Here is a 25,344-nt window from a genome sequence, read left to right as displayed (position 1 = left end):
TGGGGTCAGTGCTCAGCTGTCATGAAGAGGCCCCTGGCGTGGGGTGTCAGTAGTGGGGATGGCTGTGTGTCTGTGGGGATAGCAGGTCAACGGGAACTCTGGGATTTCCACTCAGTTTACAATAACCTAAAACTGCTTTAAAAATTAAGGTCTGCCAGGCGTGGTGGCGTACGCTTGTAATCCCCGCGCCTTGGGAGGCTGAGACAGGAGGATCGCGCAGGTTCGAAGCCCCTCGCTGGCTTAAGAGACCCTGTTTCCAAATAAAATATAAAATAGGTCTGGGAGTGTAGCCTGGAGGTAGAAAGGTTCCATTCTCAGTATCACAAAAAAAAAAAAAAAAAAAATTAAGGTTTGGTTTTGAAAATCCACAACTACACTGAAAGCTATCTTTCCAGCTCGGATGCCTTCTTCCATGACCATGTTCCGGAGGCCTTAAGGCAGAGTCTCTACCTGGGCCTCATTTCCACGCCCGCGGCCTATTTATTTGTTTGCTTAGGTAGGAGAGTTGATTTGGGAATGTTGTCTAGACATGATGACCAGCCTAAGAGGGTCTCTCCTGCACAATGGTTAAAGTGGAGAGAGAGAGAGAGAGAGAGAGAGAAAGAGAAAGTATGTGTGTGTGTGTGTGTGTGTGTGTGTGTTTATAGGGGGCTGCTGGGAGTATAGCTCAGAGGGAGAATGCCCCTGGGTTATTCAATCCCCAGTCCATCTCTCTCTCTCCCCGCCCCCTCATATGAACAGCCTCCCTGGATGGTAAAATGCCAGTTTTCACATCATAGACATTTCTCTGTGCCGTGAGGGACATGCACATAGAACATATGTCATATGTAAGGTCAGTGAAGCACATTCAACATTTCACACACGAACCTTCTTGAAAGAAAAACTTACCCACCTTATATAAAGTGGGCAGTTCAAGCCAGGTGTTGTGGCACGCACTTGTAATCCCAGTACTTGGGAGGCTGAGAAAGGAGAATCGTACGTTCAAGGCCAGCCTCAACTACTTAGTGAGGCCCTCTGCAACTTATTGAGACCCTGTTTTAAAATAAAGAATAAAACATAGGCCTGGGGGTATAACTCAGAGGTAGAGTGCCCTTGGGTTCAATCCCCAGTACTGCAACACACACACACACACACACACACACACACACACCCCTCTACACACACACACACACACACACACACACACACACATATAAAGTGGTCAGTTTAACTTCACAGACTCATTTTTCTGATATTAACATAAAATACTTATTTTTTTTTTTTTTTTTGCGGGTCTGGGGATGGAACCCAGGGGCATTCAACCTCCGAGCTACACCCCCTGCCCTATTTTTTTATTCTTTATTTTGAAACCGGGTCTCACTGAGTTGCAGAGGGCCTCACTAAGTAGCTGAGGCTGTCCGCGAACCGCGATCCTCCGGTCTCAGCCTCCCGAATGCTGGGATTACAAGTGTGTGCCACCATGCCCGGCACTTATTTTTTTCTATTATTTTAACACCAATACACAGGTATCTCCCCCACAAAAACGTACTCAAACTGAAGCTGATGTAGGTGAGAATGAAAACCAATAACCTTTATCAAATGACCGCGCGGTCCACCTATACGCCGTGCCGTGGGCTGCGTCTTATTTCCGAGCCGTGGTCCCCAGAGTCGAGCCGCGTCGCTAACGCTCTTGCGGTCCTTCCCTCCGCAGGCCTTGAACCGGGGCATCGCCGCTGTCAAGGAGGATGCGGTGGAGATGCTGGCCAGCTACGGGCTGGCCTACTCCCTCATGAAGTTCTTCACGGGCCCCATGAGCGACTTTAAAAACGTGGGCCTGGTGTTCGTGAACAGCAAGCGCGACAGGACCAAAGCCGTCCTGTGCATGGTGGTGGCCGGCGCCATTGCTGCCGTCTTCCACACCCTCATAGGTAAGGCTGGGCCGCCGCCCCGTGGCTAGCTGTTTTCTTCCTCTTCATGGACCTCAGGACTTGCTGGAATGAGGGGTTCCCACAGGCATCATCAGATATTTCTCATGAAACGTCAGGGATGGAACATTCAGAAGGATGGAAGGAGTTTCTACTCAAGGGAATACTTCTTCAGAGAGAGTCATTACATCCATAGGTGATTGTACCTAAAAATAGCAATCCGTAAGATGGACAGAAGAGCAGGCACTTAACCTAATTCATCTGGAAAATAACGGTTCCTTAGCATGAATGCTCATCAAGAGTGTAGACAAATTAGATTTACTTATTAAAATTAATTTGTTCAGGTGAGTGTGGTGGAGCAAGCCTGTATGTGATTCCAGGATTTGGGAGGCTGAGACAGGAAGACTGTATGTTCGAGGCCAGCCTCAGCAACTTAGCAAGGCCCTTTTTCAAAATAAAAAATGAAGCTGGGCGTGGTGGTGCACGCTTACAATCCCTGCATTTGGGAGGCTGAGACAGGAGGATCACAGTTCGTCGACAGCCTCAGCTACTACTTAGGCCCTTTGCATCTCAGAGAGACCCTATTTCAAAATAAAGAATAAAAAAATAGGGCTGGGGGTGTAGCTCAGTGGTAGAATGCCCCTGGCTTCCATCCCCAGTACTGCAATAAATAAATAAATAAATAAATAAATAAATAAATAAATAAGAAGTTGGGGGTGTATGTAGCTCAGAGGTAGAATGCCCCTGGCTTCAATCCAGTACCACAATAAATACATACATACATACATACATACATAAATACATAAATAAATAAGCAAGCAAGCTGGGGGGCATAGCTCAGAGGTAAAATGCCCCGGGTTCAATCCCTAGTATCAAGAGAAAATTGTTTTTATTAATTTGTTCTAGGGCTTCTCTGTGCTGGTTTATTCAAAGACATGAACATTCTTTCCATGAAACAGGAAAGTTAGGTCATACTTAAGAGAGACTGCCTGCAGTTTCACCTTGGACAAGCCCACCCTTCAGGGCGCACAGGGCATACGCCTAGTAGCAGTCCGTGGAAGCACTGTGGGTGCCGCCTCCTACGTCTCCCGAGTCACAAAGCTGTATGAGAAGCAGGGCAGTCAGCGGCAAATGGGCACCCAGGAGATTAACCTGGGCCCCTCCGTGTACTCACGGGCAGGTTGCGTTTCCTCACGTGACTGTGAATCTAAAAGTAAATAGGGACCGCCACTTGTGTTTTTCCTCTTCAATATGGCGTATTTTCTGTTGTGGGTGGTGTGGAAGAGCACGAGTAGCTGATAGGCCACTGTCTAGCCACGGTGCCAATACTGGCCACTCATTGGTGCTCAGAGCCTCAGGGCGGGCCGGGTAGCCAGGGATGCCTTCCCTCTCTCGGTTGATGGCCTGAATGCTAATCATGAGTGTTCAGAGACAGTAGAAAAGGGTGACAGGGAAAGGTGGGCGATGGAGATTGGATCTGGGCCACCTCCGAAGATGGTCTGTGTTGAGAAAATCCCGTACAGTTTTCAAATCAGGGGCTTAACTAAATAGGCTCATTCCAGCCGGGCGTGGTGGCGCACGCTTGTCATCCCCGCGCTTGGGAGGCGGAGACAGGAGGATCGCGCAGGTTCGAAGCCAGCCGCGCACGCTGGCTTAGGAGACCCTGTTTCAAAAATAAATAAGTAAATAAATAAATAAATAAATGTAAAAAAATAAGAATAAAAATAAATAAATAGGCTCATTCCATTTTGATTTGGACCCCTAAACAAATCTAGCATCCTGTTTCATCTATGATTGAATGAGACTTCGGGATAAATAACTACTAGCTAGCAATAACTAGGGAAGAGAAAGTCTCGGCTTCGTGTGTTATTGAAACTGTTGTGAGGAAATTATGATCATTGAAATAAAAATGAACATTGTTTTCTAAGTTAAATCGAAGTTTTTCAATTTTAAAGTAGAATCATAAAATCTTAAATTTAAAACAAATATTTTCTACATCCCAGTTATATTTAATGATCATTTTACTCCATTTTATTTATTTATTTATTTTGGTGGAACTGGTAATCGAACCCAGGATGTTCTGCCTCTGACCTATATCCCAGTCCTATTTTATTTTTATTTAATTTTGAGGCAAGATCTCCCCAAGTAACTGAGGGTCTCACTAGATTGCCGAGCCTGGCTTCTGACCTGCAATCCTCCTGTCTCAGCTTCCCAGCACTGTGTCTGCAGGTGCGCACCACTGCACCTGGCCGCATCGGATTTGTTTTCACAATTACAGCTTTTATTTCTTGCATCATACGCTTTACATCGTTGCTACGAAAGGACTTAACATTTTCTTTTGAGCACCTGAAACTCAGGTTTTCAGGATTTCTCTCTCCTCGTTCCCTGGCCTCGTTTCCGTTTTCTGCCCAACACTTTAATCATTCTTCTTCCTGCCTTCTGCTACAGCTGGCATCTCTGCTCATCTCCCTCCCTCCTTCCTGTGTCCGTGGTCTGAAGGACTTCGCCTATTCTGGTTTCTACCAGCTTGACCACAGTGCTGTGGCAGGACATTGCTCACTCTCCACCCCCAGCCTTCCTTGTCACCTTTTCCCTTATGCTCCTGAGCAGGTCCCTCCTCCCCTCCCTCCTCCCCTCCCTCCCTCCCTCCCTTGTCCCCTCCCTCGTCCTCTGCCTGTACTTATGTGTTACCTCCTGTAGACCTTAAAACTCTTTACTTCTTAGTGGTGCTGAAAACAGCTTCCTCCATTGCTGCCTTAACTGTCAGCTCTTGGATAACCATGCTCACGGTAAGGGAGTGTTGACATCGATAAAACAAAAACACAAGTGCTCCGGATGATGGCTGGAGAAGCCAGGGCATGATTTCAAGCGGCCTCCCTAATCATGTCTGGCTGGGCGGATGCTGAAGTGAGCATCCCGTACAGCCCCGAGTGGAGTCTGCATCAGCGAAGCCGTGAGTTCCCGATTCCTCATGCACAAGTCACGGAGCAGAAATACACACCAGAGAAATCTAGCTTTAGCTCTGGCTTCTCAGCCAGGCATGGCGGTGCATGCCCATAGTCCTAGTACTTGGGAGGCTGAAGCAGAAGGATTGCAGGTCTGGAGCCAGCCTCAGCACTGGTCTGTCATTTATTTCTGTCTACCATTAGGCAGACCTGGCTCTAGCATCACCATGACACTTTGCATTTTTTTTTCCAATTTAATGGCTGTTAAAGACTGAAACCCAAAGGCTGGTTTTCCTTTATTCCTTTCAATTTGCTTTCTACTTTGTTTGACTCTTTTGCTTTGCTTTTTCTTTACCTATTTGCTATATTTATTGATTGATTGATTGATTGATGCTAGGAATTGAATTTAGGGGCATTCTACCTCAAAGCTATACCCCCAGCTCTTTTTTAAAATTTTGTATATATATTTATTTATTTATTTATTTTATGATACCCTTCTACCTCCAGGCTATATTCCCTGACCTACTTTTTCATATTTTATTTGGAAACAGGGTCTCTTAAGCCAGTGCGGCTGGCCTCGAACCTGCGCTATCTTCCTGACTCCGCCTCTCAAGTGCAGGGATTACAAGTGTGCGCCACCACGCCCTTCTTATTTTGTATTTTGAAACAGGGTCTCACTAAGTTGTGGAGGGCCTCACTAAGCTAAGGCTGGCCGCAAATCTGCGATCCTCCTGTTTAAGTCTCCCAAGATGAGGTTCCAAGCAAGCACCACCACACCTCACTGACCCCCCACCCCCGGTAATGGGGATTGGACCCCGGAGCATTCTACCTCTGAGCTACACTTGCACCCTTTTTATTTTTTTTTTATGTTTTATTTTTTGGTGGTACTGGGGGTAGAACTCAGAGGCTTTCTACCTCCGGGCTATATTCCCAGACCTTTTCTTTATATTTTATTTGGAAACAGGGTCTCACTAAGTTGCTGAGAGCCTCACTAAGTAGCTGAGGCTGGCTTCGAACCCGTGCGATCCTCCTGTCTCAGCCTCCCAAGCGCAGGGATTACAAGCGTGCGCCACCACGCCCGGTGCACCCTTTTTATTTTTAATTTCAAAACAAGGTCTCGTTGAGCATGTCACTAAGGTGCTACGGTTGGCCTCTAATCTGAAATCCTTCTGTCTCAGCCTCCCAAGTACTGAGATTACAGGTGTGCACCGTTGCGCCTGGCTGTTTTACTCCTTTCAGACATTAGTTAACTTTCCTCAGCATGATGCCTTCTGTACATTTAATGAATATATTTCTCTTTTGAGACATTCTCGAACTCTGATAAATCTGTCTGTTTTTCATGTTAAATGTGAATGTGAACCATTTTAATTATAAAGAAATACATCATTAGTGTTACTAGGACTCACTGTCCTGCTTTGAATGTTGGGGCTTTTATTCCACAAAGTATCCTCCGACTACAGATGAGTGAGTTAAAAACTGCCCTTTATCCCATTCACTTTGCGAAGATCTAGTCTCCATCCTCCTATACAGTAATTTCCCTTTCTTCCTTCCTTCCTTTTCTTTTTTATTTTTTATGTTTATTTTTGCAGTACTGGGGATTAATCCCAAGGGCATTCTACCTCCGAGCGACACCCCCACACCTATTTTTTATGTTTTTGTACTGGGGATTGAACCCAGGGGCTTTTCTCCCTCCGGGCTATTCTCCCAGTCCTGTTTTATACTCTGTTTGGAAACAGGGTCTCACTAAGCTGCTGAGTAGCTGAGGCTGGCTTTGAACCTGTGGGATCTTCCTGTCTCCGCCTCCCGAGTGCTGGGATTCCAAGCGTGTGCCACCACGCCCGGCTCTTGATTCTTTATTTTGAAACAGGGTCTCACTAAGTAGTGGAGGGCTCACTAAGAAGCTGAGACTGGCCGCAAACTGGCAGTCCTTCTGTCTTAGCCTCCCAAGCGCTGGGGTTACAGGCGTGCACCACACCCAGCTCTAAAGAGTGATTTAACAAACTGTATATGAACATGTAGAATGTGTGAGTCATTGCAAGGCCTGTTGGTCAAAAATGCACAGTATGGTGGCCATGTGTACTCTTCCCTCAAGTAAGAGGCAGCTGATGGGTCTGAGTGTGTTTTCAGCACTGACTTCTAGAACACCAGCAGGCGCTGTTCTCAGCCTGCAGATGCCTTTTAAGATCCCAGAAGTGAGCCAAAGCTGAGGTGGGGAGATAAAGTCCTGGCCTGGGCCTGAGCGGGCACAGCGACCCCAGACAGAGGACAGAGAAGGCGCTCTTGGCGAGGCAGCTGTGGCCGAGGCAGGCAGTAGCCACGCGTTTATCTTTATTTGTTTATGGCATATGTGTGTGATACTGGAGATTGAGCCCAAGGGCAGTATATTTCTGAGCTTTATGCGCAGTTCTATTTTATTTTTTGAAATAAGGTCTCACTAGGTTGCTGAGGCTGGCCTTGAACCTTTAATCCTCCTGTTTCAGCCTCCCAAGTACTGGGATTATAGGTGTGTGCCCACACCTGGCTTAGTAGTCACACTGATAAAGCAGGGGCTGATGAAGGAAGAACGAGTCCAGTACTGGATGGGACCTCACCGGGGTGGCTGCCTTGTGCTGGGGCAGGAGGCACACAGCCAGGTGAAGGAGATTTGAAGTCTGGGATTAGGAAGAGTTCTGTTGACCCCATGGAAAGCCAGAGGTAGGAGGAATGGGGAGAGGGAAGGGGAGCACCGTGGTAGTGCTCCTGCTGGGTGCAGAGACCTTGGAGACCCTTTGACCCCAGTGAGCATCTTCTGTGACGTCTCCTGGACAGCCATATCGAATATGGGTGATTTACGTGTGTGTTACTGTGTGCTTAATGGATTTTTAGCCAGTAGAGGTCAATGTGTTCTGCTTTATGCATCTTTATAAGCTCGTGGCCTCTAAGAAATGGATATTTAGAAAAGTTAGCTGTGCCCAGTATCGTCCACCACCACCTGAGTTACGAGTGAGGGCCTCAGCTAGGAACGCCAAGATTCCTTTCCAGTTCTGTGTGTTCCTTGGTGCTTCTAGTCGTTAGACAATGTCTGGTTCTCTAAGCAGGGTCTTCTCCAGCTGAGATCCCCCTAGTCCAGATGAACTCGAACACTTCTTACTTCTAGTGTTTACCAATAACTCTCCAGTCCCCGGAGGAGCTCCTTCGCTTGGGGATTTCCAGCGTGACCCTCTCCAGCTTTGAGAAGTTGGCTGCAGATGCAGCTGTTTCCTCACGAACCTGATCTCTGGGTCATGAGTTAACAGGTCGCTGCAGGATGATGGGAACAGGCTCAGGCCAAAGAGCGCTAAAAGCCTTCTGGGGTGTCGTCCTTTATACACCGGAGGAGTGCTTTGGCCGGGTCCTTCTCATCACACTGGCTGTGGTGGAGGAATTCTTCTCATGGTGTCTCACTTTTTTTTTCTGATGTTTTCTTTCTGGCCCCTGCTGGTGAGCAGGCCATTCCTCCATCCTTGAGGCGTTTGCGCATGGGCGTGGGTTTCCCCAGACCTGGCTGGAGCGGGATCCGCTGGCCACAGGCTCCCCAGGACGCCTGGTAGAGCTGGGGGGGGGCAGTTGCGGCACTCACGATGCCCCGCCCGGACCTTGTTTAGTGGACCAGAGGCGTGGACACTTGGCACTGTGCTGGATGTGATGGAGTCGATGTCCAGCGGCCCCACTGGCCCTGACCATACCTTGGCTGTGGCTACCCAGACGGCAGGACAGTTGCCGGTGAGCATCTTTTAAGCCTAACTATAAACCAGGCATGGCTGCAAGCTTCTGTAATCCCAGTACTTGGGAGTCCGAGACAGGAGGATCGCAGGTTCACGGCTACTTAGTGAGGCCCTTTGCAACTCAGTAAGACCCTGTTTCAAAATAAAAAAAATAAAAAGGGCTTCGGGTACAGCCCGCCAGTAGAATGCCCCTGGGTTCCATCCCTAGTACCCCCACACACACACCCACCCTCAGTGTGGCCATGACTTTGCCCATGGATCGTTCACGGGGTGCCATTTATACCATGCAGAGCCTGGTATTTGTCAGCACTGAGCTTTAGTTCAGGTCAGTGATGGCTGTGTGTGCAAAGTCCTGTGTCTCACTCTTAACGAACCTATAAAAGAGAAGACTTCGTGTTTGGTTTCATTTGGGTCCAAGTTAATTTGACCTGTAAAAGAATTAGTGTTTCCTGGCTGCCTCATGCACAGAGCCGTAGGTGCCGCTGCTGCAGATTTTAGCCTCCCTCCTCCCTCAGGCTCGCTCTCAACAGTGACCTGTAAGGCCTTGACCATGTCCTGGAGCAACCTGAGCCGTCAGCAGAAGGCAGGGATAGTAAACTCTGCAGGCTCCTATGTGGGCAGTGGAAGTGACTTTTTAGGCTGTTTCTGTTTGCCAGTCTTTTCTTTTTCAGCATCTCTGTTTGTAGATTATAAATGAGCCCTGTAAAGGATGGCTGGGCCCAGTTTGACATAATTCAGAGCAGCAGGCACTGTGGGGATGAAGTAGTCTCTCGATTTGTCATCTGAATGCCACCCCGGTGCTTAGTGGTGCGCCCGACCATGGCTTGACTGGGCGGTTCTCTTGACCTGGCTGGCTCCTGTCTCTGTGGTCAGCCGAGGGGTGCGAGGTGTCTGTGCTGACTTGAGGGGTGCCAGGGGGTCCTGGGAGTGGTCAGCTGACCACAGGCCAGCCCAGGGGCCTCCTGGGGCACCAGCTCTCCCATACTTTCCATCATGGAGCCACATACTGTCCTGGCTGCCTGGGTGACTGGTGAAACCCCAAGCACATGGAGCCTCCCAGGGCCAAGAACCAGGCGGCACGCCGTCACCCACCACGCCCTGCCGACCGGAGCGCATCGCAGCCCAGTCAAGGGTAGGGCATACATCCCAGCTTCTGACAGGAGGAGCCAGGAATCAGAGTGGAAATGTGAGGAGGACGGAGGATCTGGGGACAGTTTTACAACCATTTCTTCCGGGGATAGTGGATTTGGGCATCTGTTTAATCAACATTTATGAGACGCCCACTGCGTGGTTAACACTGGGATAAACCCTGGGTATTCAGACATGAATAAGACATCTTCTCTAGAGAGAAGCAGACACCAGATTCTGACAAGCATTAACACCAGCAAAGTAGGGTTTCTGTTTTGGGGTTAAAATTTCCCATTTACTTCGCTGACCTTATACCTAGGTTTATAATCTCTCTCCCTCCCAAGCCTAGCTGTGTTCACACAGACGAGGCTGGGTGCAGATGACAGTCATGTCAGCCTCCCAGCCCTATTAAGAAGCCGCCACTTCACAGCTGGGCTGGTTGGCACAGAGCCTGGTACATTCACATAGTGCAACGTGTGTTTGCAAAGGGATTTAGAAATACATGGCCCGCCAACCATGCAGGCGCGCACACACTCGGGGCGTGTGCCTGGGGTGCATATCTGAGGGTGAAGTTGCTTGCTCCCATGAAAAGCCCCACCACGGGCCCCAGCAGGTGAGGAAGTAAAACCTTCAAGTGTTGCTAACTTGAGAATTTGAATTAGAGCAAGGAAAGTCAAATTTGCAGGTTGGAAATACACATATTATTCTGTTGCTGTGAGGGGGGAGGGGGCCTTTTTCATTCCCCAGGGGAAAATATATGTATATAGATTTGTTTTGATTACTGTGAATATTTCATGGTTTGTAATAAGTACCAGTAACTAGTGCGAATATCTCATGGTTTGTAAATAAGTGGACGAGCAGGTCGGAGGAGCGCTGACTCCAGAAAGCGCTGTCGTCCTGGCCCGCTGAGGCTGGAGTGCCCTTGAAGTGCCTTTCTGCCTCTGTGTTGGGCAGGGCCAAAGCCAGCGACCCAGAAACAGGTCAGGCCAGGGTCCTCTTGGGGTTGCGGCATCCCCAAACCTGCGTGCATCTATTTGGAAACCTTGTTGAGTTTCGGTCTATAACTTTCAGCCCTTGGTAAGGGATACAGGCTGCCTCAGCCGCCTTGGCAAGGCCGCTGACGGAGCTGCAGGTTCCTGAATGCTGCCAAGGCAGCCAGCCTGGTAATTACGGACTCTGCAAAGCGCTTCAAGCAAGTCACCACCAGCCAACAGCTCTCCCTGAAAATAGCTCAGGGCTGGCGCCCCAGCTTGGAGCTGGGGGCGGGGAGGCGAAAACAGACGCTGGGGTTTCATATTCACCTCCCCGAGTGGAAGCAGCCTCTGTAGATATAATCAGACGACTCTCCCACCAGGGAGGACAGGGTAGAAGGAAGTGAGAAAACCTGAGAGGAACGGCTCCTTTCTTTGGCTTCCATTTTTTTCAAAATGAAAAGAAGTAACCCCAGAGCTCAGGGACCCCCCCCCTGCAGGATCAGGGCGAAACCCTGCTCTCCAGGAAGCAGAAAGCTGAGCAGCTCCTCCCCAGGAGCTGGGACCAGGGAGCCAGCAGTCCTTAGTACCCATTACACCCGGTGCTTTTCTTCCAGATACTGCATAAGGGCACTGTCTCGATGTTTTGGTTAAAATATCCAAATACGTAGCTGCACTTACAGGGAGTCCAGAAGCTTACTTTGGATGCCTCTCATCCTGGGCAACACACGCAGACAGCATGCCCTGCTCTCGGCCACTCAGACCCACGGGCCCTTTTGGCTTCTGTGGTCATCGATTGTTAAAGCGAGAGAGGAGCTTTAACTTCTTGTTGGAGCTCGCGTAAACACGTAAGCACGGGACTGATGTTTTCATACACAGCCTTGACCTGTCTCAGCGAGGCTGAAGCAGCGCGAGGTGCCGGTGAGGCTGCTGGCGACACTGCTCAGGAAGCCTCGCTGGTGCCTGGGAGGGCCGCCGCCCTCCCCTGTGTCCTGTGGACCTGTACACAGGGACCCAGCCCATCGGGGTTGAGCGCCTGTCTGCTCCAGTCACACCATGACAAACCCTGACAGAGGGGACTGCAGAGCCCCTCCTGGGCGGCGCCTTCCACTGCAGGGCTTCACCCAGACTACAGCTTCCTCCCAAGGAAACAAAATAAAAGGACTGACAGGTGTGCAAAGCTTGTGTTGAAAGGCGTGTTAACACCGGGAAAGCTGATCTTTGTAAATAACTAATATGTATAAACACTGGATTTCAAGTCTCTCCATCACTTTTTCCTTTATAACTCAAAAGGATAACACAAACGTGCAGGGGTAGGAGACCGACCAAGTTAATACCGAGAAACCTACAGCAAGGAATCCATCCATCGAAAGGAACTCAGGCGTGATGGCATATGTCTGTAATTTCAGTTCTTGGGAGGCTAAGACAGGAGGATCATAGGTTTGCGACCTGCCTCAGCAACTTAGTGAGACCCTGTTTCCAAATATAAAAATGGAATAGAGCTGGAGGTAGAATGCCTGTGGGTTCAGTGTCTTGTACTATCAAAGAAAAAAAGAAATTCAATGCATTAGAATGTAGATGCTTAACATGGAAAGATAGTCATGGTTTATAAAAGAGTATATGTATATCCCTTTTTTTTATATTAACACATGTCCATAAAAGGACCAAGCACTTACAAACCAGGTGTTGGCCCTGACCCTTCTGGGTAGAGGGATGAGAAACAAATATTACATGTGAAGTTATTTTTAAGTTTTTAACATAAAAACATGTAGAAATCTCTTTCTCTAATCGTTGCCGTGTTTGGTTTTTGCCCCTTGCAGCTTACAGCGACTTAGGCTACTACATCATCAATAAGCTGCACCACGTGGATGAGTCCGTGGGCAGCAAAACGAGAAGGGCCTTCCTGTATCTCGCTGCCTTCCCCTTCATGGATGCCATGGTAAGTACAGGAAGCTGCTGTCCAGCTCTTTTCAATGGAGAAATACAGATGCCTAACATCTGCTCTTTTAACTCCGATGCGTGTAGCTCAGTGACGTAAAGAGTATTCATGTTTTTCTGCAGTCAGTCTCCAGAGCTCTTTTTCGTTTTGCAAAGCCTAAACTATACCCATTAAATAGCAACCCTCGCCAGGCGTGGTGGCGCACGCTTGTAATCCCCGCGCTTGGGAGGCGGAGACAGGAGGATCACGCAGGTTTGAAGCCAGCCGCGCTGGCTTAAGAGACCCTGTTTCAAAATATAAAATAGGTCTGGGAGTGTAGCCCGGAGGTAGAAGGGCTTCCAGGAGCCCCAGTACCACCTAAATAAATAAATAAATAAATAAATAAATAAATAGCAACCCTCTTTGCCCTCCCCGGGACCCACCATCTGCTTTTCTGTCCCCATGGGTTTGACACCTTTGGACAGCTCATGCAGTCTTTGTTCTTTTGCGGCTGGCTAAACTCACTCGCGTAGTCCTCAGGTCTTGCGTGCTGTAGCTGGGGTCACAATTCCCTTCCTTGTTAAGCCTGAACCGTCCTCCACTCTGTGGATGTAGCACCCGTTGCCTCTCCATTCAGTGGCACTGGTTCTGTATTTTGCCTTAGTGAATACTCCTGTGCACACGGGTGTGCAAATACCTGTCTGAGTCCCTGCGTTCGGTCGTTTTGGGTTCACAGCCAGAAATGGAGACGCTTTGTCATCCATGATTTCACTGCTGTGGCAGACTGGACCCAGGACCTTGCGTCTGTGCCAAGCACATGCTCTACCCCTGAACAGCACTCCAGCCTGTTTCTTATTTAAGGAATCGTCATACTGATTTCCTTGACTTTTAACCAGTTCATCTTGTCAGTGTATTTTTTTTTTTTTTTGGTGGTACTGGGGTTCCTGGAAGCCCTTCTATCTCCGGGCTACACTCCCAGACCTATTTTTACATTTTTATTTGGAAACAGGGTCTCCTAAGCCAGCGCGCGCGGCTAGCTTCGAACCTGCGCGATCCTCCTGTCTCTGCCTCCCAAGCGCGGGGATTACAAGCATGCGCCACCACGCCCGGCTTGTCAGTGTATTTTATGAAAAATGTCTGCATTTTACACAAGTTCTGGCAAGCGGAAAGTCCATTTGAGAAAATTGAATCAAATATGAATTTTTTTCTGATATATTTAGGACCAAGCCATCAGAACAGCTTTCTGATAATTTATCACTGTGTGGTCTGAGCATCCAAAGTTTTACAATGAGAATGCCCCGGGCGCCCTGACGGATCTCGTTAATTTGATAACCAGCTTTCCTATGTTAGCTAGGGACTGGTTATGTCCATAAATTCTTTATTATGATACTGAAGACAATGCTTTTATCTTATTTTCATCTGTGACAGATATAGAAAGATGTAGGATTAAAAAATAATGACCTCCAATAATGTCCAATGCTGGAAAATAAACCCTTTCTTTGGGCTCCATTTTAAATTACTTTTGGGAGAAGACTTAAAAATATGTTCACTTGTGTGTGTGTGTGTGTGTGTGTGTGTGTGTGTGTGTGAGTGTGTGTGTGTGTTACCAGGGATTGAGCCTGGGGCATTCAATCTCTGAGCTATACCCTCTTTTTTATTCTTTATTTTGAAACAGGGTCTCACTAAGTTGTAGAGGGCCTCACTAAGTAGCTGAGGCTGGCCTCATATGCAGTCCTCCTGTCTCAGCCTCCCGAATGCTGGGATTTCAAGCACGGACCACCTTGCCCAGCACTTGTATAATTTTTAACTCCTTCCACTTCAGGTTGCATATGCATTAGCCATATAAATAGTTGGACACCTGGGTCAAGGTGAGGCTGCAGCCCCCAGGCCTCAGAGGGGTGAGGTGAGGTGAAGCCGTATGATCCATGCTCCTCAGGGTCCTCAAGTCTTCATCTGCAGTGACTGACAGCTTTTTATCAACCTGCAAGGCCAGTCTTAAATATCACTCTCCTAGCCACTAGTAATCCTAGTGCTTGGGAGGCTGAGACAGGAGGATCTGGGTTCACAGACAGCCTCAGCTACTTAGTGAGGCCCTCTGCAACTTAGTGAGACTGTTTCAAAATAAAGAATGGAAACTAAGGCTCAGGGTGTAGCCCAGAGGTAGAACGTCCCAGGGTTCCATTCCTAGTATCAAAAAAAAAAAAAATCAATAACAATAGTAAATAAATAAATATCACACTCTTTGTTTTGACATCAAAGTGCTGGCTCTTCACTGCTATGACGTCACTGTAGGTGGGAGCATCGGCCCTGACACTTGCACCTGCTATGACATCACTGTAGGTGGGAGCGTTGGGGCCGACACGTGCACCTGCCATGACGTCACTGTAGGTGGGAGCGTCGGGGCCTACACTTGCACCTGCTGTGACGTCACTGTAAGTGGGAGCGTCGGCCCTGACTCTTGCACCTGCTATGACGTCAGTGTAGGTGGGAGCGTTGGCCCAACACTTGCACCTGGGTTTGCTTTTCTTGCTTGTTGCTAGGTATGTTTCCTCCAGTTGCTGACAGAGGTGATCTGGGGGCAAGAAAAGGGCAAAAGGGCTGCGGTTTGTGGAGCAGCTTGCCCCCAGCTCAGCCGGGAGCACAGGGCTTTAGATCCCTTCATTGGAGAACTGACTCCGGAGGTGTCGAGGCCTGACTTCCCACACAGAAGCCACAGCTGTGGCCGCTGTGATGTCCCACCTCCCCTGAACCAGAAGTGGGACCCGAGCAAGAGAATGAGAGTCACACAGTGAATTCTGGGAAGGTGGGAAGGTGGGGCTGTTAGTGGAAGGGACGCTCAGACCCTCCAGCACCCTGTCCTACACTGCCCTTTGATTCTGCCTGTTTGCCAGAAGAGAGTTTCAAAACCAGCACAGCTGGCCCTGCTGGCGCAGACCTCTAATCCCAGTCCTGGAAGTCCTAAACAGGAGGATCGCAGGTTCTAAGCCAGCCTCGGCAACTTAGTGAGACCATTGAAAAATGAAAAATAAAAGGGCAGGAAGTATAGCTCGGAGGTAGAATGCTCCTGGGTCCGATTCCTAGCACCAAAATAGATAAATCTCAATACAGGTTGGGCTTTGCTAATCCAAACCCCTAAATCCTAAGTCTAAAACTTCTTAAGTACCAACGCAGGACCACAACTAGAAAATTCCACTCCCAGTCTTATCTGTGAAACTGTTTCATGCTCAAGATTTTACAATATTGTATAAAACTACCTTCAGGCTATTGTGTATATAGTGGGTATAAATAAATTTTGTGTGCTTACTTAGGTCTCAACCCCAAGATACTTTGTTTTACATATATATGTATGTAATCCAAATTCTAAAAAAAATTTCAAAGTGTAAGACACGTCTACTCACAACATTGTGGATAAGGAATACTCAGTCTGAATAGCACCGGAACATCTGTGATTGGTACATTTTTCCCCCTGTGTATTATCTACAAATTTCCCCAAAGACCTTAACTAAACCCTAGACCGATACACATACGACCACCCACACACATACGACCCCATATGTCTGTTGGAGGGATGATGTCTGGAAGCACAGTCCGTTACCCAGATGCCTTCCAGACAGCAGAGATGGCCGCAGGGCTGGCTGGGAGTGTCATCTACAGTTGACTTTTCTCTAACACTTGCAACCTGATCCCTGAGCTGAGGAAGGAAGGAAGGAAGGAAGGACGCAGGCGGGGGAAATAGAGCGCCCTTGCCTGGTAGTGCGCAGCTCAGATGGAAAGTTACTCCTAACTCAGTCCGAGTTTGCTTGCAAGGTGAGAAGAACAGACACCAGGCAGATCCCTCCCTGAACTCCCAGCCTCCTGCAGTCCCGCTGGCCCCTGGGCTCTGGGCCGCCTGCCTCTCTCGTGGGACCTTTGCCTGAACATCCCTTGAAGATGCAAAATGTCAGATCAGATCTTGCCCACACCTGAAGGCAAGAAAGTAGTGGAGCTGAGCATGCACAGTTTTGAGGACAGCCTCAGCAACATAATGAGACCCTCAGCACCCAAATGAGACCCTGTTTAAATGCAAAATATCAAAAGGCTGGGAGTGTAGCTCAGAGGCAGAGCACCCTAGGTTCAATCCCTGGTACCCTCCATACCTGACTGTCATCACCGGGAGCCTGGCAGTCCCCGTTACACCCGCAGTATAGGAGGAGGGGCTGCTACTGGCCGCCGGGCTGCTCCCAGCAGCTCTGCTTCCTCCGCCCTTGCGCCCAGACACACAAACCGAAGGGCTGTGCGGACTGTATAGAATCCTACTAAGTCAATGTGTACAATCATACATCTCACTCAGAAATCTAATGTGGACCTCGCCACCAGATTAAATAACCAAAGACTTACCAAAACTGTGCCGCCAAGATCGAGGGGGGTTATATAGTAACTTTCAAGAATTCCCTGTACACTACAGTGATAAGTGATATAATCCCAAGAATGTATCTCATGGCAAACTCTCTTCTTTCTGCAGGCGTGGACCCATGCTGGCATTCTCTTAAAACACAAGTACAGTTTCCTGGTGGGCTGTGCCTCCATCTCAGATGTCATAGCTCAGGTAACTGTGGCCTGGGTGTCTGTCGCTCAGAGCTCCTGAGGGCCGCCTTCCGGAGAATGGCCTACTGGACGTGACGGAGCGGGCAGGGCCATATTCACGCCCAGGGCCTGGCCTGGGTGTGGTGCAGTGCTAGAATTTTCTCCTGCCACGTGTGAGGCCCTGGCTTCCAAGCCGGCACCGGGAAAGACACATTCACGTGCTGTGCCACAGCACCGCAACACCAAGTGTGGTCTTCGATAAATGTTTATTAATGAATAAGAAAGGAAGCATCTTATGAAACCAACATGTATCCTCTTACTAGAATAAGAAATGGGAAAATTTTTGGGAGGCTGAGGCCGGAGGATCGTGGTTCTCAGCCAGCCTCAGCTACTTAGTAGGCCCTTTGCAACTCACTGAGACCCGGTTTCAAAATAAAGAATAAAAAATAGGGCAGGGGGTGTAGCTCGGAGGTTGAATGCCCCTGGGTTCCATCCCCAGACCCGAAAAAAAAAAAAAAAAAAGAAGAAATGGGAAAATTTAAATGTAGTATTTGAGGGTTTTTTATTTTTTATTTTTTGGTGGTGGTACTGGGGTTCCTGGAAGCCCTTCTACCTCCAGGCTACACTCCCAGACCTATTTTATATTTTTGTATTTGGAAACAGGGTCTCTTAAGCCAGCGCGATCCTCCTGTTTCCCGTCTCCCAAGCGCGGGGATTACAAGCGTGCGCCACCATGCCCAGCTCTGAGGTTTTGATTTACTTATTTTTTGCAGTTCTGGGGATTGAACCCAAAGGGTGCTCTACCACTGAGTTTTATCCTCAGCCCTTCTTACTTTTTATTTTGAGAGAGATTCTTCCTAAGCTGCCTAGACCAGCCTCGAACTTATGATCCCCCTGCCGCAGCCTCCCGAGTGCCTAGGATTACAGGCACGCACCACAGCGCCAGGGCTCTTGACCATTATTTTTGACGGATCTGCGTGTGAAGTGACTACTGTCACACCTGGTGGGTTTTCAGGGCCCACGGGGTCATCGTGCATCCCGCCAAGCTTCCTCTGAGTGGTCTCAGGTGTGCAGCCTGCCTCCGGTGCCAGAGGGAGGCTAGGTTCTTGGCCAGGTTTCTTTTGCTGGAGAACCAAGAGGTGGCCTCGCTGCCCTTGCCTTGTCTGAGCAGGAGGCTGCACGTCCAGACCTTCTCAGACCTTCTCCAGGTCCAGACCCCTGAGGGCTGCACCTGGCCCTGGCTTTCTCTTCTTTATCTCTTTTTCCACCAAGGATGCCACACAAAAAACTGCAGCAGAAAACCAGGTTTAATTTCTTTAGTCTATCAAGTAGACCAGGTTCCTGCATTCTGGGACTTGTAGAATGATCTCTTGGTGGAGGTGAGGTTAGACCATGTTGCAAGCGCCCTTCCATAGTCTCCACTTCTGTCAGCCTCTCCATGTATTTTCCCCTGTCGTGCACCCCCATCATTGAGCCACCTCTTTGAAATAATCTGCTGCTGAACAGTTATTTTTACCTCCCTAAGGCTAATAATTAAAATTCCAAATTAGTTGCATGTCTCCCATGGACCACTACTACTGAGGTAATTTAAATTAATTTCCACTAATTGTGTGTGTGTGTGTGTGTGTGTGTGTGTGTGTGTGTGTGTGTGAATACTAGCTAACATCATCTTTTAATATATTTTTGTTAATTTTCTTGGAAAGCCATTAGACCAGCTTACTTGCAGTATCCTCCGCGAGATGAACTAAGTTGCCTAATTCAGTCTCGTCACTTAATTCGGGATGAAGGGAGCAGCTCCCATTTCGTGGGGTGGCATCAGCACTCCTGAGCATCTGTAGAAGGTGTTATCACAGAGGCAAAAAGGAAAAAGAAGCCAGCCCTTGGCTCTGTCTAAGATTGAATGTAGTAGCAATCAAGGGCAGAAGAAAAAACATATTCATGAAAAATACGTCGCCAGTGCGCCCACAGCCCTCTTCCCCTCGGTTTCAAACCTGATCTTGGCCCTTTTGGCCTAAACAGATCTGGTTAGTAGGAGCGAGGGAAGCCGAGTCCAGAAGCCATCTGGCCTTGGGCTGTTCCTGGTGGAGTAGTTATTTTAGACTTGGTTGGGGGAATAAGTTCCATTTTGTTCTTAGTCTCCCTCCCATCACTCCCAGCTTTGTTCCTCTTGTTGGCTGAGCACATTTGCTTGTGACTTAGTTCGGTAACATGTAAATAGGTCCTATGCACAGTGCTTTGAATGCTGGCAATAGATAGCGAGTCGTCGCCAATGGCAAAATAAAATGTGTTAGTAGTGCTTGAATTTCAGTGGCAACTCTCATTTTTAAAAAATCTGCCCTAAGCTAATTGATTTCACAGTATAGTCCAAAACTCTCTTGCTTTGGTTCAAACATGTTTTAATTCCAGTTCTTTTGTGTGTGGGGTGGGTACTGGGATTAAACCCAAAGGCATTTTACCTTTGAGCTACATTTTCAGCCTCTTTTTGTTTCGAAACAGATTCTCACTAGGTTGCTGAGGCTGTCCTTGAGTTTACACTCTTTCTGTCTCCGCCTCCCAAGCACTGAGATTATAGGCGTGTGCCACCACACTTGGTAGTTCCACTTCTTCTAATCAGTGATATTATTTCTTTATTTCATGGTCATCTGGACTTTCTTGGCTTGCTCAGTGTCGATTCTCTGGAGGCCATTTGCCCTTCCTAACCCATCCTGCCTTCTCTTTAATCATCTTCCTTCACAGCTGAGTTCAGCTGAGACCCAAGAATGATCAGCCCGGAATCTCCCTGGAATATTGTAAATTCTCTTGCCTGCTGCTTTTTTTTTTTTTTTTTTTTTTTTAATCTCAGCTTCCTGGCAAAATCTCAACCTTGCCTGAACTCATGCTGTGCACCCCGCTCCAATGGCAAATGCTTCTGCAGAAACTTCCACAACGGGACAAGTGGCCAGACTGTACGAGCAGAACCTCCCGCTCTCTCAGCTGACCCTCAGGAACTGCTTCTTACCCAACACACACTTGCCAGCAGCTGACCTGGCTCCTAACCCAGAGAAAGAAAAAGCAACCAAATTCTTCCGCTTCCAGCCAGCTTGCCCTCCGACCTGGCTGTGTCTCCCTTTCCTTCGCTGTAGGGGAGGAGTGCCTCCTCCATCCAGGGCCCTCCCTCACCTGCACCTGGCCTGCAGCCTCGGGAGCTGCCTGTCCCCACTCTGTCTCCCTGCTCTCCCCTGGCATTTCTCTGGGTGTGTAAACGTGACGTGAGGACGTTTCCTCTGGATCTCCACCTACCTCTTTAGCTACAGTTCCCTCTCTGTTACTTCATGGCCAAACTCCTCGGAAGGCTGGCTCCCACTCACTGTGTCCATATTTTCACTCCTTTCCCCTGCCCAAGCCTGGCTGCCCCTTGGTCAGTTCACCAGGATAGTTCTCCCTAATGACCTCCATGCCACTGGACCCAGGGGGCAGTCTCAATTGTCTCAGCTGCTCTTCCCTCAGTCGACAACCTCTGCTCTGCGAAGCTCTCCTCCTCCTGGCCTCTCAAGGCAAGCTTGTTTTATCTATCAATCTATCTACCTATCTAGATATAAAAAAGTTTACTTAGCTCATACTGAGTCTAGACAGTATAGCGCAGACTCTGGCAGAGTCCTCTGCTCTGTTCTGAAGACACTAATGCGTGCCCACACTGCTTAGAGGTGGTGTGTCCTCCAGTGTTCATGGGCTGCAGGTTGGTCCTCAGTGTGATGGGACCTTTAGGAGGTGGGGCCTAGTGGGAGGTGCTTAGGTCATGGGGGATGCCCTTAGAAGGGGTAGTGAGACCCTAGTCTTTGGCTTCCTTTTGAGCTGTGGTCTTTTTTTTTCTGTATGTGTTCCCATCATTGCCATCAGCCATAAAGTGACTTAGCTAAAGAAGAAGGAGGGGACTTTGCCAGAGCCTGCACTATACTGTCTAGACTCAGTGTGAGCTAAGTAAACCTTTTTATATCTATATAGATAGAAAACAGATAGATAGATAGATAGATAGATAGATAGATAGATAGAACAAGCTTGCCTTGAATATTTTGTTACAGCAGCAGGACAGACTAATACAGCCCCCTAGGTCTATAGCATCTATAACAGGACTGATGTCCTGTTAAGCATCTTCAGCCACCTCCTCTGCTCAGAGCTCTGAACAAGGCTATCCAAGTGCCTCTGATATTTCCACTCAGATCTTTCAAAGTTGCATTCACTCTCAAGTAAAGACCTCTGTATGAAGCATTTTGTTGAATAAATCAGTGGCTCTAATATCGGATCAGAAGCCCAGGAGCTGGGACTGTCAGACTTTAACCCTAGACCTTCCTTTATTTTGCCAGTCTTAGCTGCTCTGGCCCTGGTCCCAGGGGTCCCCTGCAACCTGGACTGCTGAGAAGCCTCCTCCCACCACTCTTTCCCCCTGAAAGTCTGACCGCCTCACCTGCTGCTTTAAAGATAAATAGCATTCTGCTCTTCCTGATAAAAATCCCTTGGCCTGCTCATGGCCCACAAGGTGCTGAAGATCCTCCGGCCCTGCCGCCGCTCTGGCCCAGCACTCTCCCCTCCTCCCTCGCCCTCCACCTGCTGCTGCTCCTCCTTCCAGGGCCAGGGCATGACTGAGCCCCAGGGTCTTTGCAGGTCTGCTTCTTCTGCCAGGAGCGTGCCTCAGTTTCCCCCACCGCCCCCAGTAGACACGCCCTTCCTCTGCAGCACCACGCTCTGTCCTCAGGACGTCGTGGCAGGCTGGCAGTGGGTGCTCGCCTGGCCCTCGTATGTGGGCCTCCTCCTCCATTAGAATGTCAGCTCCGGGAGATTTAACAGGGCTTAGTCACCACGCCCCAGCTCCTGGCTTGGGGCCTGCACATGCCGGCTCTCGCCAGGAGTCTCCTCACCACTGAGAGAGCAGCTTCCCTCAGCAAACGAGCTGATGGGTTTTTGATGCTGTATCAGGTTTGGAATTGTAACTCTGGCTTGAAATAAAAGGGCACAGTGTTATTTTGAGGCGATGAATGATAGCCTGCCGTGAGAACATCAGCCCTATGACAAGTGCCGGGTCACAGACCATCAACCCGTCAGCAGTGGGGGTGGGGAACGTCTGCAAAATCTTTTCCTCAGCCATGGCTGCGCCTCTGGCCCCCGAGCCCGGCCACCGTCCTCCCGCACCATCTCCCAGCTCCACCGTGGCCCTGGCTGCCCTCGTCCTGTCGCCCTCCTCCTCCTCCATCCCACCCGTCAGGCTCCTGCAACGCCTGCCCTGGACTTGGCAGAGGGTGTGCCGACGCTCACAGGCTCACTTTTCATACCACCCGTTTCCCAAGCCTCAGCATCGTGATTGACAAGCAGGAGCCAGCCGCAGATTGTGTCCTTACTCTGAGTGTGCATATGAGGTGCCCAGTGCCTTTACTTAGATAAATAAATGGGCGCCGTGGCTGCCCCCCAGGACTCCCCATCTGTTCCACTCTTCTCGCTTTCAGCGAACACATTTCAGGCGGTCCACTCGGACGCAGCAGTCATGGGGACAGTCCCAGGCACCCTTCTTTCCTGCCCTGTGTCCTGGCTGCTGTCCACAAGCGAGTGTGAGCGCCATCTGGACTGTGCCCGCTCACGTCGCGCATGCCCCAGGCAGCCTGGCCGTGGCCTCTGCCGTCTGAGGACCCGTTGATGAGGTCGGCCTCACTGGGTCTCAGAATGAGAGCCTGGACACAGGCGTCAGTCTGGGCTTTGCGCAGTCCGCCCGGCCTCTGAGATGATTTCATTCAGAAAGGTTCTCTTGTCGCCCCTGTGATCCTGTGGCCGTGGGACACACTGAGACCATGAGTCCTGCCTGCGCCAGCTCCTTCTGTCCTCACTGTGTCTTGATGCAACAGACAGACCTTTGCTTGACATCACTCAGTAGTATCATATTAGTTTTATTATTATTGTTAGTGTGTGTGTGTGTTGGACCCAGGGCCATTCTTTCTCTGAACTATACCCCAGCCCTATTTTTTTTTTTTAAACAGGGTCTTGCTAAGTTCTTAAGGCTGGCCTTGAACCTGCAATTCTCCTGTCTCAATGTCCCAAGTGCTGGATCACAGACGTACACCACCACGCCCAGTAGTAGTATCACAGTTGACATGCCCATTTTCCCATGGGTAGTTAGCCATGACTGCTATTGGTCAGGCATAACTCCTGCGCAGGTACCCTCTACAGTTACACTCTATGCTTCCAGAATCTTCTGCATTCATGGATCTCAGAAGGCAGCTGGACAGAGGCTGGGCCACGGCCCTGATTCTTGCAGGATGGGGAGGTTAATATGTTGTTAAATTGGCTTTAGAGACTGTGCCATTTGACGGAGATTGACACCTTATTAGGGTGTCCGTCTCACGTGCTTCTAGTAATTTCAGCCTGTTCCACTCTTGTAAGTTAATACTTTCCATTTTCATTTAGGTTGTTTTGTAATAACTACTGGTGGTGTCTTTGGCGGCATTTTTAGTGACTTCTATAAATGTTCACGTCCATCTGCAGCCTCCAGAGGGAAAAGCTCTACTATATTTAGGGAGGAGGTTGGGAAGGCAGCGTTTCTGGATACTTCTAGAATAGAATAACTGTAACCAGAGGTGCAGTTGCTATGAAGGATTACTCCTGGCTGATCTGACACAGTGCTGGATGCGTCCCTTCTGTGTACCCCAAACGTACGCACCCCCCCCCCACGAGAGCAACGTTGGGTCGGAGCTCGATTTTGGCCCTCTGCATAGAGGCCCGCCTCGGCTGGGTTCTGGTGGCGGGCCTGCGCCCCCCAGGATGCTCCCTCTCCTGCCACTCACTTGTTTCTGTCTTCTCTCTCTCAGGTTGTCTTCGTAGCCATTTTGCTTCACAGCCACCTGGAGTGCCGGGAGCCCCTGCTCATCCCCATCCTCTCCCTGTACATGGGCGCACTCGTGCGCTGCACCACCCTGTGCCTGGGCTACTACAAGAACATTCACGACATCATACCCGACCGGAGCGGGCCAGAGCTGGGGGTACGTCTGCCAGCTCGCCCGTGGCCTGTCTGAGACACAGGGTCAGACAAGATGGCATTCTGCCTCTGTGTGACATGGACACTCAGTATGAGAAGCAAATATTCCACAGTGCGCACCCAAAGGCCAGTGCTGCCAGGTGTTGTGAGGAAGAGACTTGGAGAATTAGTCTACTCTCGGTCACTGTCCGGCCCCTCGTCACCGTGGGGAGACTGAGGCCCAGCGCCTCGTGTCAGACCATGGGCATATCCCTTCGTGCCTCCTCTCACTCCCCCATGGAACGTATTCTGTAATGAAGAAAGTTAGGAGCTGTGGAACCTTTGGGTTGACAGTGTATTATATTGAGTTTGACGGCACGCATTGAAGCTTTGTGTGTGTGTTTTGCACTGGCCAGTCCAAATCGCTTATTCAGTACCCAGCTCCTGGAACCAGGGAGTGCATTAGGCACCTTGACAGATGTGGAGATGCAGTCCATACCTCCAAGCAGCTCTGCAGCCCACGTGGCAGATAAGGGCAGCAAGAGGCGGCGGTTAGGCATGGGTCCGAGGCAGCATGTGACCCCGAGGAAGGCCTCTGAGATGGCGGGCGTCATGCTGTGGGCTAAGGGCTCTCGGGAGGTCAGGTCAGGCCTGTGCCTTGGAAGTGGAACAAGAAGTAAGAGTGTGCTTACGTCCATGTTCTTTCACAATGGGTACAGACAGTATGTGATTTATATCCCCGCTAATTTTTCCTACCCGCAGGCATTAGATACCATTGGGTTTCTTTTCGTCTAGCTAGATAGCCCTGAATAAACCACCACATTCCACCCCAGCTCCCTCCCTGGCCACAGGTCACTTCTGTGATATCATATAATAATCACCTGGACCGCTCGCCTCCACCCGAGGTCGGGCCGTCCGTCAGGTCCTACTTGGTGATCTCCAGCACTGGGCCGACCACAGCAAATTGGCCTTGGCATTAACAATGCCCTCTCAACCTCAGCTGCTAGTGAAGGGGGATAAAGTGGCCGAGGTTGTCCTGTGATGTAACTCTTACCCTCTTGAAGAATCGAAACCAGAATAACACGACGAAAGCCAGGCTTTCCCACGAGCACACTCCTCAGCCACAGAGGTCCCGGGAACCGCTCTCTCTTTGCCTTGCTTTTATTTTGCTTGTGTTTCTGAGCGGTTATGTGCCTTCT

At 49.4% G+C, this 25,344-nt stretch overlaps 1 protein-coding gene across 1 annotated transcript in view; it reads left to right on the top strand.

Annotated features, from left to right (window-relative positions):
* ANKH (ANKH inorganic pyrophosphate transport regulator) overlaps positions 1–25,344 on the top strand; it is a gene marked incomplete at its 5' end in the record, with an annotated part of 159,799 nt that overhangs the window by 88,150 nt on the left and 46,305 nt on the right. Inside the window, 4 exons of the mRNA XM_080712359.1 lie at positions 1,691–1,907; positions 12,512–12,630; positions 17,111–17,194; positions 24,000–24,170. Of these exons, the coding sequence (XP_080568485.1) occupies positions 1,691–1,907; positions 12,512–12,630; positions 17,111–17,194; positions 24,000–24,170 (591 nt within the window). The remainder of the gene's footprint in view (positions 1–1,690; positions 1,908–12,511; positions 12,631–17,110; positions 17,195–23,999; positions 24,171–25,344) is intronic.

The sequence above is a fragment of the Muscardinus avellanarius genome (genome assembly GCF_963383645.1).
Source record: "Muscardinus avellanarius genome assembly, chromosome: 1".
NCBI lineage: Eukaryota > Metazoa > Chordata > Mammalia > Rodentia > Gliridae > Muscardinus > Muscardinus avellanarius.
This window is presented reverse-complemented; position numbering and strand designations above follow the sequence as displayed.